Below are 23,707 nucleotides of genomic sequence, written 5' to 3' on the forward strand. Positions count from 1 at the left end.
TTTAGCAGTAAAAGACGTCACCCCTCACGAAGCTTGGAGTGGATTCAAGCCTCACGTGGAGCACTTCAAAATCTAGGGATGTATATCTCATACTCACGTTCCAAAAGTCAATAGAGGTAAACTGGATAATAAAAGTTCAGTTTGTGTTTTCGTAGGAGTAAGTGATAATACTAAAGCCTATAAACTTCTGAATGTTGAAACTAACAAAATTATTCTGAGTCGAGATGTGGTGTTTGAAGAAAGTGAGCAGTGGGAGTGGGGAAAAGAATTCGACACACTTGTGGGTGCTGATCTAGAATGGGGTGATAAAACACAAAATGAGGGAGGTGATGGTAACATGGAAAGTGAAGATAAGCTTGAGGGTGGTAATGAAGCGGTAGAAAATGCAGAAGAGGATAATGAGGAAGAGCCACAAATTCAAGAGGAAGAGTCGGATAATGAGGAAGAGCCACAAGTTCAAGAGGAAGAATCACAAGTTTCATAGAGAGTAAGAAGACCTCCTACTTGGATGAATGATTTTGTAAGTGGAGACACTTTGTCAGTGATGACAACATTAATATGGTGCAAGATATGGGTCCTGAAGATCCAATTCATTTTCAAGATGCAGTGAAAGAGCAAAAATGGAGGCAAGCAATGGACAATGAAATTAGCCTCATTGAGAAGAACAACACCTGGACTTTCACAAAGTTACCAAAAGGCGCCAAGAATATTGGAGTCAAATGGGTTTTTAAGATAAAGCGAGACAAAAATGGGAAGATCACAAAGCACAAAGCTCGCCTAGTAGCTAAGGGTTACTCTCAGAAACAGGGCATCGACTATTATGAGGTTTTTGCTCTGGTGGCTCGGTTTGATACAATCATAATGGTAATAGCATCAGCAGCTCATAGAGGATGGAAAATTTACCAGCTTGATGTAAAGTCAGCGTTTCTGCACGGCGACCTGACCGAACAAGTGTTTGTTGATCAACCTAGAGGCTATGAGAAAAAAGGATGTGAAGAACTTGTGTATCAACTGCAGAAGGCACTGTACGGACTAAAACAAGCTCCTAGAGCTTAGTTTAGTCAAATCAAAACTCATTTCATTAAGGAGGAATTTCATGGCTTCCAAAGTGAACAAACCTTCTTCACCAAAAAAAAGCAAAGAAGGTAAAGTTATCATTATCAGCATTTATGTCGATGATTTAATTTTCACTAGTGATGATGAGTCCTTGATGATGGAGTTTAAAGCATCAATGATGAGGGAATTCGACATGACAGATTTGGGATGTATGAGTTATTTCTTGGGTATTGAAGTTTTATAAAAGAAAGAAGGGATATTTATCTATCAAAGAAGGTATGCAGAAGATGTTTTGAAAAGATTTGGGATGTTGGAGAGCAATTCGGTAAGCAATCCTACTACGCTAGGGTTGAAGATTCACAATGATGCAGATGGAGTACATGTGGATGAGACTTACTATAAACAAATAGTAGGAAGTCTTATGTACCTCACCTCCACGAGACCTGATCTAATGTATGCTACAAGTTTGCTAAGCAGGTACATGGCTAAGCCCACTATGCTTCATCTGCAAATTGCAAAAGGGATCCTTAAATACCTAAAAGGAACGATGAATCTGGGAATTTTCTACAAGAAAGGGAGTCAACCGGAGGAACTTGAAGCCTACATTGACACCGATTATGCCGGTGACAGTGACGATCGAAAAAGTACTAGTGGATATGCATTTCTACTCAGTTCAGGAGTTGTAGCTTTGAGTTCGAAGAAACAACCTATTGTGACACTATCTACTACAGAAGCAGAATTTTGTGGCAGCAACTGTATGTGTTTGTCAAGCCATTTGGATGAAGAGGATACTCAAGGTGATGATCTATGAAGGGAAGAGTTGTACAAACATAAAATGTGACAAGAGTTCCACAATCAAGTTATCCAGAAATCCAGTTATGCATGGTCGCGGCAAGCATATCGATGTTCGTTTTCACTTCTTAAGGGATTTATCAGAAGAAGGAACTATCTCCTTAGTTCACTGTGCAAGTGTTGATCAAATTACAGATATCATGACCAAGCCATTGAAGGTAGATGTGTTTCAGAAACTTTGCCTCGCTTGGTATGTGTGATTTTGCAGAAGTAAGTTAATGCTTCTTCATGACATTAGCTTAAGGGAGAGATTGAAAGAATCATTAGTTATCTTTAGGACTAGTTAGAATAAAAGAGTTAGTACTTGTCCTAGTCTTTAGGACTACTTGGAATAAATTCCTATTTTATAGGATTCTTAGTCTACATTGATTAAGTTTGTAATCGTGGCTATTTTTAAACTTTAGTTTCCTTTGTTAAGTCTGATGTAACTCAGTAGTGTTATATATAGCCTAGTACTTATTGAATAAGAGTCTAGCATTTTCTCTATTCTTTACAAATTATGTGGATGAGATTATTGGTTAACTAATAAAATATAGTTTCATACAAAATGTTTAAAATTAAGTTATAAAATTAGTTATAAAAGGTTATTTGAAAAGAAAGAGATAATACTATCTAATTATGTGGATTAGATTGCTAATTGATTGAGTGAAGTGAGCAGTAATATAATATTTAATATTTTGTTTATATATTTAACTGTGCATGTCAATCATTCTAGTTTAATAAAAAAATAAAAGTAATAACACTATTAATTTTTACATATGTAAACAAAAGAATCATTGCAGCAATTACTCTTCTCTTTATATATTAGTTGTTTATAATACATATTTCAATTTTTCACTTAATTATTATATTTCAATTTATAACTTATAAGTATGAAAATATTTTAAAATTATAATTTTATTCTTAATTTTTTAATTTAATTAATAATATATATATATATTCTATTTTTAATTATTAAAATCAATGTTAACGTAGAATAAAATTTATTACAATAATTTATAATATGAAAAAAATATTATATATTTTAATTTTTCAATATGATTAATAATTTTTTGTTTTCTTAAATAAAATTAACAATTTTAATATATATATATATATATATATATATATATATATAATTTTATTTACAATACATTGTTATTTAATATATATACATATATAATTATTTTTATTTATTAGAATAAGTTCATAATATTAAAAAAATACAATTATTATCTTAAAATATTTTTTATTACTGAATATTTTAGTTGTGTATTTATTTAATAAATATTGCAATAGTTATTCTAAATAAATGTATTATATATATTATAATTGTTTTTATTAAAAAATAATTTTTTATTTCAAATTATATATATATATATATAAACACAATTTCTATTAAATCTCTCCCTGGTTTACCATATTACAAAATATTTTAAATCTTCATTTCTTTTACAATATAAAATATATATATATATATATATATATATATATAAACACAACTTCTATTAAATCTCTCCCTGACTTACCATATTACAAAATATTTTAAATCTTCATTTTTTTTACAATATAATATAATATATATATATATATATATATATATATAAATAAATAAATGTTATATCTCTCATCCTTATTAAAAAATATTACCTCTACATTATCTTTAATAAATTTCACTAAATTTCATATATAATAAAAATATTATATAAATATTCCCAAATTTTATTTTTCATATATACAATTAGGGCTTGCAATTTTGGCTTGCAATTTTGGACCGACAAAAAAACATGATCGGCGAAAAAATCAGGTTAGGATTATGTATTTTTTTGTTTAGGTCTAACTATTTAACTTGATTAATAAATATATCAAAATTGGGTCGACCTGAAACGACCCAAAGTAAACCGGATAACCTGATTACAAGTTTTTTTATTGAGTTTTGTGTTATGTTTTCTTATTCACTCACTTCCTTTTTTTTTTAAATAATTATAAATTAATTTGTTGTTTAACTTAATTTTTGTTTTGTGTTGATGTAATTTTAATTTGAAATAGAGAAATGTGAATTAATTACATCAGGTTTGATTCGAATTTAATTAGGTAAATCGGGTCAAACAAGTCAGGTTCTGGTCAATTACAAATAAAAATGACAAATTCAAGTTAGATTTTGACTCAAATTGCTGAATTACTTAACATCATGTTATCTTTCGCCAACATGAAAATGACTCAAATTGTCTCCCAATATATAATATGGAATTTTTATAAATTATTTTATATTTTTTTCTAATTAAAAAAATAAGAGAAGTACTTCATTAATTTATATATATATATATATATATATATATATATATATATATATATATATATATATATTTTCTCTTTCATAATAAATTTTTATATTTATAATATTTTTTCTTAATTTATTATTATTATATATATAAAATAATACTATAAATTATATATAAAAAAACACATTTAATAATTTCTCTATCTTCTATTTTTTATTATTAAAAAATTAAGTATTTAATAATTTCTCATTTACATATTTTTATTATTAAAAAATATGCATTTAATAATTTTTGTCTTTTTAATTTTTTATTATTAAATTATTAATATGTTTTTAAAATTATATATATTTGTTACTTATATAATATATTAATTATTTTATTTATATATATATAACTTTTTTTTATAATTTAAAAAAAGATATACATTTTTTAATTTAAAAAATATATAAATAAAGTGAAAAAATTAAATATAAATTTTATATCATTTTTCTCTTATTTTCTTCAATCATTTTTTCAAATTATAATAAATAATAAATAATAGTTAATTATATAGTTAATTAAAAACATTTTCTTATTAATTTATTATTAAAAAAATTAAAAATTATATTCAAATATAAATTCAAATGTTTTTGAAAAGGTATCATATAAACATATACACTTATAAATAAATAAAAATCGTAATAGAAAACTCCTTAATCACCAATCAATATTAATTATATTTTCACTAGTTTTTCATAGTCATAGTCAATCCCATTGACATTCTAAACTTTATATGTACTGGTGGAATAAATTAGAAATAAAATAGAATTTATATTAAAATTAATTGCTTAAAATATAATAAATCAGATCCTTTTAAATGATTTCTTCCTAATTTATTAAGGACTGGTTCTCTTTGGGTTTTATAAAAAATCAAACTAAATTAATTTACTAATTATCCTATTAAAATATTTTTTAATTTAAATTATTATTTTATATTTCATTTATATATGTTAATACATTTTATATATTTTTACCAAAAATAATCATATTTTCCTAAAATCATTATTCAAAAATTTAATTTTTCTCTCTATTAGTTTAAAAAAAAACATAACCGAACAAGGCATAAGAGATTGTTTTCTCTTTATTAAATATAATATATATTATTTTTTTAAAATTTAATTATTTACTCTTTCTATTATTATTTATTTCAAAAATACATAAATTAATTAATTATTAATAAATAAGAGTGAAAATTAATTAATTAATTAAAATAAATTAAAATAATTAATTAATAATTTTTATATTTAATTTGTTATTCTTTTATATTTATATTTATTAAATATAATATAATATATATTTTAAAACATATATATTTGTATATTTTATTAATTTGATTTATTCATTTTTTTTATTATTATTTAAAAATTATAAATAAGTAATTAATTCAAAATATATAAATATATATTTAAAATTAATAAGTAAAAGAAATAGAATGAAATAATGAAAAAGAAGAGGAAGAGAAATAATTTTAAAAAAAAATTATATAAGGTTCATTCTCTATGTAATTTTCTCTATATATATAAATTTATTTTATTTTATTTTTGTATTTCTCTCACTTTTTAAAGAGAAATAAATATTGCCTGTGATTTAATAAAAATTATAATCTTAACCAATAGGTTAACTAATATTTTTTAGATGGAGGAGAAATTATCCATGTGAAAAGAGTAAATTGTAAAGAAGGGGATATTGACAATTACAATAATGACATTGTTTATGGCAAGTATATGAAGTCAGTATTTAGTGTTTCCAAGTGTGTGACAAACTAATGTGCCAGTTCTTTACCCACTTTGTTATTTGGGAAAACTAAAGAAAATCAATGAGCATGGTGGTTGGGCATTCGTGATCTGACATTTTTAATCAATTGGAATGACTATTATAAGATTTTTTTAATACAATTAAATATGGGAAAAACTCTCTTGAAAATGACTATGTTAGTTAAGATAGTTTGCACCAGATAAACTTTTGTTTGATTATTTTTATTTTGCAAGTATTTCTTAATTCTCTAACCTCTATTGATATTATTTAATTGCTATATTGAAACCAATTCATTTTCATTCATGAACTTAATTTTATTTTTTAAAGGAAAAAATAGAGTTAAAAGCAAAAGTGGTAGAGATGGTTCTCTTCCATATTAATTGATGTGTAAAAGTCAAAATATTTGGTAAGAGCATGCAAAACAGTTAGAGTAAAAAATAGGTGAAATGCCAATGTTCCATTAAGGCTTTTATATGCTCAACCATATTGTCGAGAGCACATAGAGTTTTAACTCTTTGGAGACAATGCATTTTATAATATATATACATATTCATGTTCACAACAACAACATCCTTTAAATTCATCACATTATATGAAGTTGAGACTTTGAATGAAATATGAGTTTTGACATGATTTCATCTTCTCCTCTCCTCCTGCAACTCACTCAATTACTCTTTTAGTTACCAATCTATATCATGTCTTCTTCTTTCAACTACTTATGTCTTGTTTTCCTTTGCCAATATGCTTTCTTATTGTCTCCTCTCATGGTTTCTTCAAGTCAAGATGCCAATTGTTTTGGCTTCTTCTCTGATTTGTGTCACAAAATCTTTGATCATCCAATAATTCATCATCATCATCATCTCATACATGAGATCCCTCACTTTGGTTATCATAAACCACCACCAACGCTTCCTCCACCTGTTTATTCACCACCACCGCCGCCGCCAACCTACTCACCTCGTCCCAACCCACCACCACCACCAATCTATTCACCTCGTCCCTACCCACCACCACCACCACCAACCTATTCACCTCGTCCCCACCCATTATCACCACCACCACCAATTTATTCCCCTCCTCCTGTTCATCATAAACCTCCACCAACCTATTCACCTCGTCCCAACCCACCACCACCAATTTATTCCCATCCACCTACTCATCATCAACCTCCACCAACCTATTCACCTCGTCCCCCACACAAACCACCCGTACATCAAGTGCCACCTCCCCCAACACCATCATATATCTTCCCTCCCCCAACACCGTATGCATAAAATAAGCTCCCCGTATTTATAAGGAAACAATACATTGTAGTTGAATTGTGGTTACAACAACTAAAGGGAGCTAATAATATATAATATATTTGAATAAACTTCTCTTTGGTACTGTAATATCATTCACTGTTTTTTTTTCTTTCTTTCTGGTTTTTTAAAGAATAAAATCTCTAGAAGACAAAGACAAAACATATAATATATATTGCAGTAGTACAAATACAGTAACAAATATAGATAGGCCTCATATAACATAATAATATTTCACTACCTACTACTAAGTAGAAAATTGATAATGCAAAACCATATATAGATAGTTTAATTAGCTAAAAATACAAACAACCATAATTATAATTATAGGCCGACACACTAAATATACTAATTAAAGAACAGCATTATCAGATACTTATACATAGCATCATCCTATCATATTATTTCCCATGAATTATGGAATGCCTATGATAGGCATGACAGGAGTACTATCGGCAGGAACAGGGGTAGTGTAATAGTGGGAAGGCGGGAATCCCCATTCAGGTGGAAACGGTAGATCGTATGTTTTTGAGGACATGAACTCGTCAGAAGTGTAAAACTTTAGAGGGGTAGAAAGAGTACTGAAGTAGTGATCATGTTGATCAGAATCAGGATGATTATGCAGCACAGTCTTGGAGAAGGCATCTTTCCTAGACACATAAAGAGTAGTTGGGCCACCCACGATTTTGGCCAGGCAGTTGTCGGAAGAGGGAAGGTGAGTGATAATGAAGGAACCATCTTCTTTCGTGGTTGCAGTGGCCAACTCCTTCACTCCGCTGCACTTCACCACAACCTTAATGCCTAGTCGTGGATATCAAGAAAATATAAACCCAGGATAAACAAACATGTTACATAATTAGGTTAGGTAAGGTTAAAGAAGAACAAACCAGAGAGATCATGATTAGAAAGGCAATCAAGGCAAGAAACAGATCCTCTGAGATCTCCAGAGCAGGTGGAGAGCTGTGGCATGGAGAGGAATAAGGAAAAGAGAAGTAGTGGTAGTAGTATCAGAGAAATGGGGTCCTTAAAATGGGTGAGCTTCATTCTTTTTTTCCTTAGCTCAGGAGAATCAGATAAATCGGAAAGAATGACTACGATACGTAGACAACAGAGAAAGATGGTGGCTGCCATGAAGACTCAAGAGGAAGCATATATAAGGAAATACAAGAGATGGAGAAAAACTAAAATGGAACAGACAGGGCAGAGTAAATGAAGGGGGGCCTCTAGCCTGTGTATTTGGTGGTTGCTATGAATGCAACTGAGTTAGCTGCTAATAGTTAGCCCCGACCTTCTTCACTAATAAACTGATCCCTCAGGCTTAGTACTCCTAATTATCATCAAGAATATTGGACTGAAAGCTATGTATGCAAATGGGAACTAAAAACACATGATTAAATGTAATTTGCATAAAGGCACTGTGGTGTTGCCATCAGACAAACTTTTACAGACTCTTTAACTCAACTAGTCCTCTAGGGTGATTAGACTTTGGATGTGTAGTTAGTGTCTTTTACTTTGAATTTTGTTAATAAGGGAAAACTTATGAAAAAAGAAAGAAATGAAATGTGGGAGAGCTTGGGGGGGTGGTTGGATAGGGTGGCGGTGGTTGGTTAATTTAAAATTGAAGGAACATATTGATGGAGTCCAACATTTGTAGTTGTAGTCTTCAACTATAGAGCAGGCCACACACGTGATTCCTTTTCCTTTTTTCAACTTCTTGTCTCCCACTAATTTATAGTTCTTTTAATCAAACAACCATTTGTAGGCTAATGAAGGTGAGTTCAAACACATCCTAATATGGGATTCTTTCTTTGATTTATGCTCACCCAAAGTGCTCAAACAAAAGTGTTGGTTGTGGAGGAAACAGAAAGAAAATAGTTTCAAAATAAATCAAACTGGACCAACAAATCATTTAACAATCACAGAGGTCAAGTTGAGTTTCAAGCCTCATTCAAGATTTGGAAACACTTTTGCTTCTGAATCTGGATCAGATCCTACGGAGAAAACCACCAATGGATTTATGAATATGGGGGTTAGCCTATAAACAGTTTTCCAATGTGAATCCACACCTATATGAGAAATCTGACAGAGTTAATATTTTCAAATGAAGGCAATGAAAATTGCACCAGCAATGTCAACAAATGTTTCAGCGGAAAGAAACTGAGAATGACCTAAGCAATCTATTTGGATATACACAAACACCTGTTAGTATAAGTTCATCTTTATCATGGTCTTTTAATATTATTATTGTTGTAAACAAATTGATAATGGAGAAGGAGTGGCCAGAAAATGGCTACCTGTGTATTTCTGGACAACTCAACTAACATTCTCCTGTTATTAATACAAAAAAAGAAGCTAATTAAATAATGGAGCAATTTTCTAGAGAGACTTAAATGAGCCTTACTTGGGAGAATCCAAAGCAACTCCCAACTACTTTTTGCAGTAATAGTTATGGAAATTATAATGTGGCTACATTGGTAATTTCCACAAATTATGATCATGTTCTAGAAAAGGGTTTTCTTGAAAGTGTTTCAATTCTATTAGGTGGTCTAGAATGAATCTTTTTTCTCACTTTTTTTCTTTAGATAAACATCACAAGAGAACAGATCCAAGGTTGAGAACCCATAAACAAATAATGTTCCCAATCGAAACAAGATCAGCAAAACTTGAAGTCTATCTGAAACTCCCTAAATAAACTTCAAGAACACAACCTAACTCAAACATGTCTCAAGAGTATATAAGAAAGATTATTTCAGAAGCAAATATCATTCTGGTTTCTTGGGAATGTTCTTCTTGAACAGGATGGGTAGAGACTGCATTAGATTCTTCAGTTTGATGAGATTGAAATCATTGATTTTTTATATCTTCAAAGGGATATCATTATCATAAATCACAGCTAATATCAATCCATACTATGCAAAAACAAAACACTCTCGACTGGTTAATAATCAAAAGAAGAAGAATCATCATGGACAAATTTGGTTCATATTAATACCCTACACAGGTTTTAGCAAAAATACAAATAAAAATGCCCTACACGGGAATTGCAGAAGGCATGAAGTCATGTATCAGAGATGATAACAGCAGACAAAAGAATGTGGATTTTGGAAGAGAAGTTTCCACACATATAAAGAAAATCTTCAATCAAGAAAACCTGTCTTCCGCAAAACTGCATTTCGAACCTGACTAAGATCTCTCCCTTTCAGTGTTCTACCTGCACCTTCAAGAACAGAGAAAGTCATCATCGGCGACTGCCGCGAAGCAATCATCTCATGAGGCGGCAACATCGTATCTCCCCTCTTATCATCGTCATCATCATCATCAATTTCATCGAATTGGCGCATCGCTCTGTTCCTCCTCATCGCCTCGGGAATCATCGGGACATTAACAGGTGCAGATTGATGATACTTCACTGGGTTAGGACGATCAAGAGGCGGTTTCTTAGGGATCAAGCGAGAATTTGATAAGGGTGGTGAGGAATATGAAGGCTTGATAGAGGGTTTGTGAATAAAAGCCGATCGGGCTTGGATATTATCTGGGTTGCGATCAGTCAACGGAAGGGCGGCGAGGATCCCGAAGTTTTCAGAACGGCCAAAACTCTTAGCGGAAAGAAGAGGGTTGTTACATCTAGGGGAGGAAGAGATGGGAGGAGAATCGGATGGGTGTTCGGAATCGGAAAAGTTTCCAGTGAAGAAAACATCGTGTTCGCTGAGTTCGTCGCCGAGGTCGGTTTGGGAAATGGGATTGTTGAAAATGCCAAGGAGTCTCTCTGAGGAAGGAGTTCTTCTACCACCACCACCACCGCCGCCGCGAGTATTGGCGGCTGATGCGACAGACCTTATGTCCATATTTGAGATTAGGAAGATTCAATAGCAGCAGCAAGAAATCAAAAGATTCAAGTCCATGAAAGAGAGAGAGAAGATAGAGGGGTAGAAGAGGGAAGGGGTTCTCTCCACTCTCCTTTCATTTCCTACTATAAAAATCTGCTCCCCATTACTCCTGTCACTCCCCAAGTCCCTATGCCTACGTCATTATTAGGTCATAAAACTTATTTTTATTATTTCAAATATTTTTAAGAGAAATTTTACAATTTTAAAAAATTTATTGTATACATTTATTTTAATAAAATTTGAATCTTAATCTTGGTTCTGAATCCACATAAGGTAGGTTTTTCTCTCTCAAAATTGGTAAAGAAGTTGAAATCTTATTCTTATCCATCAAATTTGAATTAATTTTTTTTTATGTATATATATTATCCTTATATATAGGCTGGGAGTTAGATAAATGAGAGATTAAGTCTAGTTAAGCTTAGCCTAGTCAAACTAAAATTATGTTTTATAATATGTATATATATTCTTTATTTTTAAAAGGAAGAAAAATAAAAAGTTATATTAGAAGAGATGGTAGAGAAATCTAAGATTTATTATTAAAGGAGGAAGAGAGACATAAATTAAAGGAAAAAATAATAATTAGAGGAGTTGTTGATTAATATTATAATTAATAATTAGGATGTATATATTATTTATTTATTTTTATTAAAATTTGCTAAAATTTGTTTGTTTATAAATTTATAATTATTTGGATGAGACTTAATAGAGTTGTCATGAGAATGTAAATTACTCTTTAATTTCTTATTTTTTTTCATTCTAATTTAATATTTAATTCATTTTTACTTTTCCCCTAAAAAAAATAAGTCCATTAACTTTTTTGAAGAACATCCTTAACTCCAAATCTTGGATTTTTCCTTGAGTAAAAATTCTTGGTGTTAATTTGTTTGAATAGAAATTTTATTAAATTTTATTAAATTTTTCTTCCCAAATTTTTATATAAATAAAATAGTATTTTCAGTGGTTGGTAGATCGTTTATTGTTCATACATTTCAATTATATTGGTGATCATTTTTTGAGTATGTATTAATTCATTTTTTATGAGTAATAATATGAACTTGTTTTTTATTTTTTCAATAAAGAGACACTAAAACAAAATTTTCTATTAAAGAGTCTCTTACCGGTATTCTCTCATTGTTGATATGGTTTCTTTTTTTTTTTTTTTACAATATATATGTAGATGGTTAGTTATCATTTGACATAACTTTTTATGACATTGTTTACCCATTATCGGTAAATGACAATTTTTATTACTACTTAAAATATTTGATAGAGATTATTTCGACATGTTTGATTGATTTATTCGACTGTCTTTATTTCATCACTAATAATTACATATCAGCTTCAAAAATTACCAAATTAAAATTTTGTTTTCTTATATATAAATTTTTTTGAAAGAATGTATTAATATATTATAATAATAATAATAATAATAATAAAAAGAAATATATAATGTATTTTAGTAATTTTTATTAATAATTTAATAATAAGAATGGAATAAGATGATATTTGATTATATTTAAGCTAAATTAAGTTCTAACGTGATCTTATCTTTTATCTGTATTCACATCATATTTTGAAAATAATTAATATTTTCAATTAAACTTATTCACAAAATATATATATATATATATATATATATATATATATATATATATATATATATTTCTAAATCCAAGAATTCAAATGGGTTAATATGTTCTTAATGGTTGATTGATAGTTAAGAATACAAGCTAAGATCATCTCCAACCCACCTGCAAACTCATTTTCATAATAGGTTTTAGTCCTTTAATTCATCTGCAAACTCAACTGCATTTTGAGTTTTTCTGCAAATTCTCTCTCCTCCATATTCAAATTTGCAGGGACACTGTTCACATACTCAAAATTTTTCAAAACTTTCATTTTAGTCATTCTAGTTTGTTTTTAATTAATTTACATAACTTATTTATATTTTAATTTGTTTACCTATTTTATTTATTTATATTTTAATTTATTTATATTTTACTTAATTTATATGTTTAATTCATGATAATTTTAATTTGTTTATATGATTAATTTATATTTAAATTTGTTTATATTTAAATTTGTTTATATTTATATTTTATATTTTTAAGTATTATAAATTTATAATAATAAATAATATTGTATAAATAATTGATTTATAATTAGAATTTAAAAGTAATTAATAAGTTGTTGTAAAGTTATGAGTTCAACTTGTAATTTTAGATAAATATATAGATAATATTGAAAAAATTAAAAATTATTATAAAAAGGAATATTCTGTGAATATTCTTTTGAATTTGAGTTTTTGGGTTGAAGATGAATTACTGTTTGATGGGATATTTACTACATTTTGGGTTTAAAAATAAATATTTAGGTTGGAAATGACCTAAGTTAAACTTAGAACTTCCCACCAACTCATTTATGTGGGGGGATAATCCTACCCTTAACTTCCTAGCCATGGTAACCTGGTTGCTTATAGTTGTCTAAATGGAGTTATTATCTTATATGTAAGTTTATGGCTAAAATATTTCTCGTTATAATACCCCAAATCAATAGACTCAAACATTTTATCTCTTAGACAAGATTTTTTACACTTAATATATAAACATTTAATCTTTGATAATGTTATGATTGTTAATTTGTGAACTTATATCAAGAACTTTAAATGATTTATTTTTCTTCCAAAGCAAACAAGGCTTTAAAAGCTAAGTAAATAGCTCCTTTATTATGCTAAAGAAATGAAATTCATACATGTTACTTTGTCAGAAAATGCATCTTTCCAAGATTTGCTTGATTTCCCACTTCAGCTCAAGAATCTGATAGTTCAAATTTGTAAAAGCTTTTTTTCTATATGAACCATTTTCTCATTAATTAGTAACATAGAAAAGTGATAAGATTTTGATAAAAAGAAGTAGCTTGCAACTGTCTATTATTATTTTTTGGTCTATTCAGAAGAACAGGAGAACTGGAGGGCATCTAATCTTTTCAGACTCCCAAAAGATGGGCATGAAAATGATATAGGAGTTATCTGGTGTTTATATCTTATCATCAAGAATCAGTTTAGAAAAAATCTACTTTCTTCTCTTCATCATTAATGTTATTCTCAATTTCATCATCTTCTTCATCTATTTCCTCTTCATGATGATCTTCTTCCTCTTCCATGTCTCCTTCATGATCATCCTCTGATTGAATAATCTGGAGCCTGAGACGCCCATCTTCGCGTCGGGCATGAAGGAACTCTTGTGTTGGAATTCTGATCTCCTTCAAGACAAACCTCCCGTCAGATCTGAATGATCTGAAACAAACTCCTGGTTTTCCACTTTTTCCAATTGAAGTAATTGGAGGAGGAAAGCCTTCACCAGTACCCACTAATCTCGACCTCCTCCTGTATTCTCTCATGCATACCTTTCCTTGCTGCGTTGAACTTGAACTTGAATGGGTCTCTTTTCCTTTCTCCTCCTGGTTTGTCCACAAATCAATATCACTTTTCATCTCTTCAACATCATCAGAACTCTCGAATCCCAGTCCCTCTGTGCATAGCTGTAAACTCTCAGAACTACTCATGATAAACTGTTTTGGTGGGAAGTTATTATTATAGTCTGATTGACTGCCAAACATTTCCTTTGCCTTATCGGTTTGCAGACATGCAAATAATGATGATGGTGATGAGGAGGAGGAGTCTTCCTTGAAATGAAGCTCTCCGAAGATCTCAGTGAAAGAGTGATTATCAATGGGGGAGGAGTTGTTGATGTTGTTCTGGTTCCATGAGGAAGAGGATAGTGAGTCAAGGAAAATGGGGGTTTCAGGAATTATGGGTTTCTTCTTCTCCTCAAAGATGTGTTGGAGACTCCCACAGGTAGCCATTGGTAGTATTTCTTCTATAACATGAAAGATGATTTAGGAGGAGGGGATAGAAGAATGGGGAAGAAGATGGTATAGAAAGAGTAAGTCTAAGGTGGAATGCTATTTAATAGGGTTTGGAAGGTGCTTTTTGCTTGTTCTTTGGAGAGATCAGAGGGGAAAAGAAGGATATGGCTATCATTCAGCTTTGGATCGAGTGGAATAAGTATTGAGTGGTTACCAATATTTGGACCATCCCGTGGCCATTATCTTTCCAATTTTAGATTCTCAATTTTGACTCTTTCATAATATCTACAAATAATGTTTCCAATTTCATTATATAAGATTTTGCCAACATCAATTTCTAATGTTTATTTAATTTTGTTCTCCATTTTAATCTCACATTTCATCACTTTATTACACTTCATTCAATGCATGATACAAAAAGGGCATCCCCTATTGGTCACAAAATTCCAGATAAAAATATTCCTAAATATATCCTCCAAGGGATGTGATATTTCAAGTGGAGATCAATCAGTTTTTTCACAAGTTCATAATAGATTAGATCATCACACAGACTGTAGCCACAAAAGAATCAACAAATTTCCAGAAATTGACAATAATAATACAAGGACTCAGGATAAGTGTGTCCAGAATGGAATGGTGTTCTTGATACCTTAATTATCCAGAATGAAATGAGCATACAAGGGATTCAATGTTGTCTTTGGTACTTTAATCATCCAGAATGGAATAGGCATACAAAGCAAATACTTACTACATTCAAGTTTGAGTTTTTAATCGAAACCAACAACCCAAAAATCGACATAAAACAGTTGCCACCCAATAATTTGTTTCTTCTTTTTCTTCTTCTTCAGCTAACAAACAGGGAAAAAGCAAAGACTCAGCCATTTCTCTACAATTCCCTGAAATGATAGCATCAAGGAATTAGGAATTGGGGTCACAATTTACACAATTCGATCTGAATAAAAAGAAAATGACAAGGAAAGAACTACCGTCTATAGGAAGGAAGTTCTAGTCTTCTCGAACTTTCACTCTCCTTTTCTCAGATCGCCTTTTCTCCCTCCCAACCCGAGAATCATCTGAATCACTTTCATTCTTCCGCTTACGTCTGTTATGTGAATCATTATCAGAAGTGTCAGAATCATCAGAATGCTGCCTATGGCTACGCCGCCTCCTTTTCTCCTTTCTACTTCTCCTCTTCCTATGAGAATGTCCATCAACATCGTCATCTTCTGATGAATCGTCTCTTTTCCTTCTCTTTGTGCTCCTTCGCCTCCTAGCACTTGCATCTTCTTCACTACTCTCAGAATCACTGAGTGCCTTCTTCTTCTTCCCACTTCTTCTCTTCTTAGATCTGCCTCTTTTCTTCCTCCTATCCTCAGAATCAGAATCAGAATCCGATCCCACTCTTTTCTTTCTTGACGACTTAGACTTCCCATTCACCTTCTTCCCAAGCTTTGCAGCAATAGCTCTCTCAATTTCAGAATCATAATCAGAATCTGAACTTTCACTTTCTTCCACCTCAGAACTATCCTCTGAGTTCTCTTCTATCTTACCTTCCTTGCTTTTCAACCTTCCCAACCTAGCCAGAACTGCACTTTCAGGATCTTTGCTGTCCTTATTATCATCCTTCAAACTCACAATATTCTTGCACTGAAATGTCAGGTGCCCAATACGTCCACATCTTTTACAGCCCCCACGAGGTTCATCAGCATTAGACCCAGTTATACGGGCCAGTTGAAGCAGTCCCTGGAAACTGGCATATGCATTCTCTGCCTCTGGCCCTGAATTTGAAGATTTCTGCTGTGACTTACTGTCGTCCTTTGAGGGTGCATAGGGATCATACCCTATAGCACTCTGCCATATACCATGAGTTTGGAGAGCAGCACTACTATGGACACGATTGTTTGCGGGCATACGAACCCTACCTGCTGTCGCCGGCATCTTGAAATTTGAACAGGCTCAACCCTGTAAACAAATATTCAACAATCTAGTTTACAAGACTAGAGATTTACTGGATATATGTAAATCAATTCAAGACAACATTCACCCCCAATACGATAATTAGGGTTAGGGTTTTGAGAAATCTTCAAGATTCATTCAATCGACAATATAATTTGGGCCGAGAATATTTATCAAATTGAAATCGAAGGTATATTAAATAAAAACATTCAGCGTGAAGCGCTGATGTTCTATAAATTTCTAGGGATCGATTAACAACAGAAATCATCAGGTCCGAATCGAAATCAAACCGAAAAAACAACAATATTCAGATCAAAAACGTACCTCGATTCTTCTGTTGAAGGGACGCGACCACGAAGATCGGTGAACTGGATCGAAGCCACGAACACGGAAAGAGGAGAGAGATATGAATCTATTACGAGAGGAGCGTGTGAAAATATCTAAAAGATCAATTGTATTAAAATAATATAAATTATGACAAATAATTGCTAGAATATTTATATATTTTTTATTTAATAATATTTAAATAGATGTACAAGGGTTGAATTCTTAAATGAACCTCGTTTATTATTTAACTTTCTAATTTTTTTTATATTTAAATTATTATTTTTATAAATTTGATATATTTAATTACTATTTTTATAAATTAAATTATTTTATTTTGATACATATTTAAATTATTATTTTTATAAATTTAAATATTTATATTTTGATATATATTTTAAATTATTATTTTTTTATAAATTTAATTATATATATTTACATTTCAATTATTATTTATTTAAAATAATAAATATTCCTTTTAACATTTTAATAAATAATTGATAAATACTAATAAATTTAAAACATCTTAACCATAATAATATAATAAATAATTATTCATAAAAATAATTACAAACATCATTTATCTAAATTATTGACGATTTTGCTTAGTCCTCCCACAAATAATGGTCATTCGTGGGTGTGGATTATCCATTTCGGTTCGAATACGTTGGATTTAACCTGGTTGATTTTCTTTTTTCTCAAATTATTTTTATTGGGAACAAGATTATCATATTTCTCTCAATCATGTGTTATTGGGAACGTCAATATGATTCGTTAGGTATAGAATGAAAATCATACTGTCACATCTCAAAAATTGGGTTCAATACATCGATACATATCCCAATCTAATAACAATTTCACAATCCAACGATATCCTGAACAAAATCCTCAATAATTTAGAGAAATAATTTAGAGAAATGATGATTGTAATAGTTTTTATGAATGATTAATTATTATATTATTATGATTAAGATATTTTAAATTTATTAATATTTATTACATTATATAAATAATAATTGAAATATAAATATATATATATTACAATATAAATAATTAAATTTATAAAAAATAATAATTTAAAATATATATCAAAATATAAATAATCAAATTTTAAAAAATAATAATTTAAAATATATATCCAAATATAAATAATTTAATTTATACACATAATAATTTAAATATATCAAATTTATAAAAATAATAGTTAAAATAATATATATATATATATATATATATATATAATGAATTTAAATGTAATAAATTAATAAATTAAAAAAAAACTGAGTTTAAATAATAAACTAGGTTAGTTTGAGAATGAATGAACAAAGTATGTTAGTTTTTTGGAATTGATTTATGTATAAGTATGCACTTTAGAAATAATTAAATATATATTATAGGAATATTATTAAGTAAGAATATTGTATCAATTAAAATTTTATTATATTGTGCAATCTAATCTACACTAGCGAGATTTTCGTACATTTGTACGGTCAAAAATAAAATAACAATTTTATCCTCACATATTTACCGACTCATTTTCATCAATCAAGCAACATACCTCACATACTTACCGACTTATTTTCATCAATCAAGCAACACATTCCTTATTAATCAACTATATATTATTTACCGAACTTTATCAACTCACTTTGGTCAATAACCAATCTTATTTTCACCCAATTACAAATTCACTTTCCGACAAACAACAATATTATTTTTACCCACTAGTTTAATTATTCAAAATGTTGAAGTTATATTATTAAAAATGTCATACGTTCATCAATTTTAAAGTTGATTTTAAAATATAAAATGATATTAGCCTAGTTGGTTAAAATGTTAAACTTATATTGTGAGGTTAAGTTCAAAACTTGTGTATATCATAGTTAAATAATAAATGGTATTTCTGATTTTACACAAATATATCTTCATATTTATTAGAAATGTCTAAATAAGCCCATAATCTTTATATTTCTTTAATATTTATATGATAACATTTAATAGACAATTAATAAATAATATATGTATCAAAATATTGAAAATAATCTATTAATCTCTCACTTGGGTTATATATATATATATATATATATATATATATATATATATATATATATATATATATATATATATATATATATATATATATATATATATATTTTTTCTTTAATTGTATATTATAATCTTAAAAGCTCAAAATATTGTTATCATTTCTAAATACATCGATATGAATTTCGTTTATCAATTATATCAATATAGTATTAAATCGATTTTTATTTCATCAATTATAACAATTATATAACCATCAATTTCGTAACTAAACCTTTAATAGTCACATATATCAATACAATCAAATGATATAGATTAAACATGAGTGTGTAGTGTGAATTAACATGTAGTGTGATCTTCAAAAAGTCTAATACCAACCGATTATTCTATATTCCTTATATAGATCAATCTGAATAATTTTATAATCTTGATTTCTTTAAAAACTGATTTTTTATTTTTTTAGAAAATGAATTTTTAATGCGCACATAAATTCCAAATTATATCTATACAAACATCACAATACAAACTCTCACTAAAACGGTATATCATCTAAATATACAATAATATCCATATGAAGTAGGACGGACCCAAAAACTAGATTTGGGGTGGGCTTAAAATGATATATATATATATATATTATAAAGTTCAAATATATATATTTTTAATTAAATCCAATTCAATACAAAATATCAAACAATTTACAAATGAGACATTAATGGCTTCAATCTCTCTGTGATCACCAAAGTAATGATTTTATACATCACCGAGCAAAGGTGGTCTAAACTTACTAAATGTTTCTGGGCTAGGCACTTTCCAGACGGCGAACACTGGGGTAAATTTATGGAGCAGGGCTTGTATGGGTTTGGGTGTTGGCTCCTCTGTCTCTTCAGCTGAGAGTGATAAAAATTGGCCGCAGCTAGATTGTCAGCAATCGACTTCATTCGTTGAACCGTTTAGTTGCTGAAAGTATAGAGATAAGCTTCCCAAGGCCTTCCTTTTATGGTCCAATACCTTATGACGGACAAGCACCCGGGACGACTGCACGTTACATCATAGCAGCACGACCAAATGTCTTCCATTTTATTGTAAACTTTCAATTCCTTTATTGCTAAAATAAATAAATAATACATTAGTTCAAGAAATTTTCATGAGTTTAAGAAATATATATATATATATAAACTCGTTTAAACAATATTTCAATTAAATTAACAATTTAAAATAAATTCTTAAACTATATATATTACCTAAAATTTAGTTCTCTATCCATCTAATAATAACGTCCAAGTTAATAGTTTTTAATAATAAAGATTAAATAAATAAAAATTATTAAAAATATTGTGATAAGTAATGTGCATCGATTGAACGACGACAACTATAATATGTTTCGATCAAAATATTGTTACGTTCTAAAAATTGTGAAATTTAATAATTGACAATTCTTAATCAAATTATTTGATACACAAACATAAATTTTGATAATACTTAAAAGTACCCATCACATAAACAAAGTTGGCATAGAACAAATTCATAAATTATGGCAAAAAAGAGATGATAATAATAAAATAAAATGAACTTTAACACTTTTAAATTTATAAATAAGTACGCTAAATATTTTATAACGGTAATAAATAATTATTAATTTTTGTCTCAAACATATTATAAATATGAAAATTTGACTTACCTTATTTTCAAATAATATTATTATGTTTAATAATATTAAAACAGTATTTTGGATTTTATATTCAAAATAACTTAAAGAAGGAATTAAAAGTTAATTAAGGATTAATTATTGTGATAATTAAACCTTAATTAAGGAAACTTTCCAAAATTCCAAAAATAATTTGAGCATAAAATATTTGTATATATTTTACCCAAATTAGACCAAGGAAGGGTTTAAAATTTTTTTTAATTATGATTTAATTATAAATTATGTTTAATTTATGACTTAAGGCAATTAAATAAAATACCCCAAAATTCCCAAAAATTCCCCAAAAAATAAAATATGGTCATAATTGTTATTATGATTCTAGAAATTGTTTTTTTGAAAAAATGAATTTAGAAGGGATTAAAAACCGATTTTTAATAACCTTTTAAATAAAAATATAATTGCATAATCATGTGTAGCTGAAATTATGTTAAATCTTTGCAGTAGGATTCTGGACCATCAGATGAGCGTCCAGATCTCATCTAACAACCCAGACGCTCCCACGTAGCCAGATGTAACGGAACCACGTGCGCGCGCCCGCATTGGATCAACAAACGAGATGGACTAACCCCGTTAGTAATACCGTTGACTATGGACGGAACGCAGACGATGTCAGGAGAAACAACGTCATTTCAGCCCAATTTTTTTGCTGGAACGTTGTGCTTGCCGAAATCATGACCTCGCCAACGTCCAATCTTCCAGAAGCTCTAGCTTCGGCCACAAGTGATCAAATCTGATGATTTCTTTTCATACACGTTCCTCTCGTCAACGCCTACGATAGCCCTCTATCTAGAAGTCTTATCCAGCTGTAGATAAGGCTGTCAACTGCCGAATAGGATTTTAGGGATAAGCTCGTCGGACGTTAATTTCTTTTCAAATTAACTCTCCTCGACCGACTTTCCTCTACTATAAATATCCCCTCCCTTCCACTATGAAATCATCAAACAATAGCCATCACTTACACCCCAATTCACTTCGGACAAAAACCTACAAATTCCGGTCAAGAACAGTTTTTGTCAAAACTTTCTCCGGTGAGCCAAGTTTCGATCTAGGCTTTTGGATCACTTCCAACACCTCCCAGGAGTATTCTCTAGCTGTTGGTATGATTCCAGAAGCCTTGAATTTCGATTTGTAATTAAAAATTTTGAATGTTTTCAAAAATTTTTGTTTGATCGGTTTAATCTTGTTATTAACGTTTATTATGGATTTTCTTTGTTGAGAATCATTCTATATATCACTTATATGCTTTCTGTTGAAAGAAGTTATATGAAATCTATATGAATAAAAAATTTCAAAAAATCAAACTTGAAAACTAGATTTTTTGAAATCTTATGTTCTTGAGTTAAATTCGATTTTTTTGGTTTAAGTAGTTACTATACATGTTTGTAGGGATGTACATGAGCCGAGCCGAACAATATCATGCTCGAGCTCGGCTCGTCTAGTATATATTTGGGCTCAAGCTCGACTCGAGCTTGTTTCGAGCTTTTACAATCGAGCTCGAGCTCGGCTCGTATGGATTTATTTGAGCTCACGAGCCGCTCGTGCTCGGCTCGTTTAAAGCTCATTTATAAATTGAACAATGAAATGAATGCAACATTAAAATTATAATTATAAATATACTTTTCAAATGATAAGAGTAACATATTAGTGGAAGTAAACCTTCAAAACTATAACCCTAGCTAATAACATAATTACATAAAGCATTTTGCTTTAGTTTTAGAATACATCTAAAAAGGCCCTAACACAAAAATATTATCAAAAGTATTTTGCTATCATCCAATATGACAGAGAATTTTGCTTTAGTTGCAGTATACTTCAAAAAAGGCAAAAACACTGTGTTAAATAAAATTAGATCGGTTCACAGAACTTAACACATAAACCTTCCATGTAGGAACAAGGAACCGGACCGGACAAACAAATGGACCGGTTAAGAAGATTAACCGGTCAAGCTATTAAACCGACCAGGAACATCCGGAACATCACCGCACAAAGAAAGGATCGGCCAAAGCTAAAAACCGGAAACACCAGACAGCCGATCAGCCACAAGGTAAAGGAATAACCGGAAGCTGTCCGGTTAAACCAATCACACCGGAAGCCATTCGGTTAAGTCAAATGACCGACCAGTATAAGAAGACAATTCGGGTATCTGTTGAAGATGATACCAAAGGAACAAACTGAACACTTCCATATCCATACAAGTCTGAGGAAAGTCTGCAGGCTGCAGAAGACAGTCCTATAGGATCTTTCCACTTCGGGATAAGTCAGAAAGGAAATCTTCCAAGTACAGACAATTGTCTAACCAACAGTTACCACATTGAGTAAAAGACAAACCTAGCAGGTTTGTCTTACACACCGGAGGAACAGACTGTCAAGTCTGCAAATTTGACCGCCAAGTCTGATAAGATGACCGCCAGGTCTGTATCAATGAACCTCTGCTCAGCCAATCAAATTCAAGGAAGTGAAATATAACCGTTGGCATATTTCACCTATAAAAGGAGCAGTTGAAGAAGAGTAAATGCGGGACACAACACGAGACAAGTGAGATAAAGTGAGACACAAGCAATATAGCGAGCATTTAATTCACAAGTGATAAGATTGTGTTCTATCTCTAGAGAAAGCCTAAGTGCTAAAGTTGAAGTGTGTATTTATAATTTCGGTGTA

The 23,707-nt window shown here is 29.9% G+C and overlaps 5 protein-coding genes across 5 annotated transcripts; 2 read left to right on the forward strand and 3 right to left on the reverse strand.

Moving 5' to 3' along the window:
• The first annotated feature begins 1,363 nt into the window (after positions 1-1,363).
• On the forward strand, positions 1,364-1,867 carry LOC124920380 (secreted RxLR effector protein 161-like). The gene has a single exon (XM_047460864.1). It carries the CDS (start codon positions 1,364-1,366, stop codon positions 1,865-1,867), a length of 504 nt encoding a protein of 167 aa, XP_047316820.1.
• Positions 1,868-6,547: 4,680 nt separating this feature from the next.
• LOC124920513 (leucine-rich repeat extensin-like protein 3) lies at positions 6,548-7,342 on the forward strand. The gene has a single exon (XM_047461012.1). It carries the CDS (start codon positions 6,659-6,661, stop codon positions 7,235-7,237), a length of 579 nt encoding a protein of 192 aa, XP_047316968.1. The 5' UTR covers positions 6,548-6,658; the 3' UTR covers positions 7,238-7,342.
• A 78-nt stretch (positions 7,343-7,420) lies between these two features.
• LOC124920512 lies at positions 7,421-8,410 on the reverse strand. The gene is made up of 2 exons (XM_047461011.1): positions 8,152-8,410; positions 7,421-8,065 (listed from the first exon to the last, which is right to left on the reverse strand). Exons 1-2 carry the CDS (start codon positions 8,393-8,395, stop codon positions 7,680-7,682), a joined length of 630 nt encoding a protein of 209 aa, XP_047316967.1. The 5' UTR covers positions 8,396-8,410; the 3' UTR covers positions 7,421-7,679.
• A 5,801-nt stretch (positions 8,411-14,211) lies between these two features.
• Positions 14,212-15,015, reverse strand: LOC124920390 (protein FAF-like, chloroplastic). The gene has a single exon (XM_047460876.1). The coding sequence runs from the start codon at positions 15,013-15,015 to the stop codon at positions 14,212-14,214; it is 804 nt and encodes a 267-aa protein (XP_047316832.1).
• A 569-nt stretch (positions 15,016-15,584) lies between these two features.
• LOC124920511 (CAX-interacting protein 4) lies at positions 15,585-17,431 on the reverse strand. Its single transcript, XM_047461010.1, has 3 exons — positions 17,299-17,431; positions 16,005-16,980; positions 15,585-15,914 (listed from the first exon to the last, which is right to left on the reverse strand). The coding sequence occupies exon 2, from the start codon at positions 16,954-16,956 to the stop codon at positions 16,024-16,026; it is 933 nt and encodes a 310-aa protein (XP_047316966.1). The 5' UTR covers positions 16,957-16,980; positions 17,299-17,431; the 3' UTR covers positions 15,585-15,914; positions 16,005-16,023.
• Positions 17,432-23,707: the final 6,276 nt, after the last annotated feature.

Source organism: Impatiens glandulifera, chromosome 1 (genome assembly GCF_907164915.1).
Source record: "Impatiens glandulifera chromosome 1, dImpGla2.1, whole genome shotgun sequence".
NCBI classification, from domain to species: Eukaryota; Viridiplantae; Streptophyta; class Magnoliopsida; order Ericales; family Balsaminaceae; genus Impatiens; species Impatiens glandulifera.

Bases quoted from the DNA above. Each gene is read 5' to 3' on its own strand.
- LOC124920512 (XM_047461011.1), bottom strand. From the start codon at position 8,395: ATGGCAGCCACCATCTTTCTCTGTTGTCTACGTATCGTAGTCATTCTT. The intron at 8,066-8,151 runs GTTTGTTCTTCT...ATCCACGACTAG, and splicing joins TTCTAATCATGATCTCTCTG to GCATTAAGGTTGTGGTGAAG.
- LOC124920511 (XM_047461010.1), bottom strand. From the start codon at position 16,956: ATGCCGGCGACAGCAGGTAGGGTTCGTATGCCCGCAAACAATCGTGTC.
- LOC124920513 (XM_047461012.1), top strand. From the start codon at position 6,659: ATGTCTTCTTCTTTCAACTACTTATGTCTTGTTTTCCTTTGCCAATAT.
- LOC124920390 (XM_047460876.1), bottom strand. From the start codon at position 15,015: ATGGCTACCTGTGGGAGTCTCCAACACATCTTTGAGGAGAAGAAGAAA.
- LOC124920380 (XM_047460864.1), top strand. From the start codon at position 1,364: ATGTTGGAGAGCAATTCGGTAAGCAATCCTACTACGCTAGGGTTGAAG.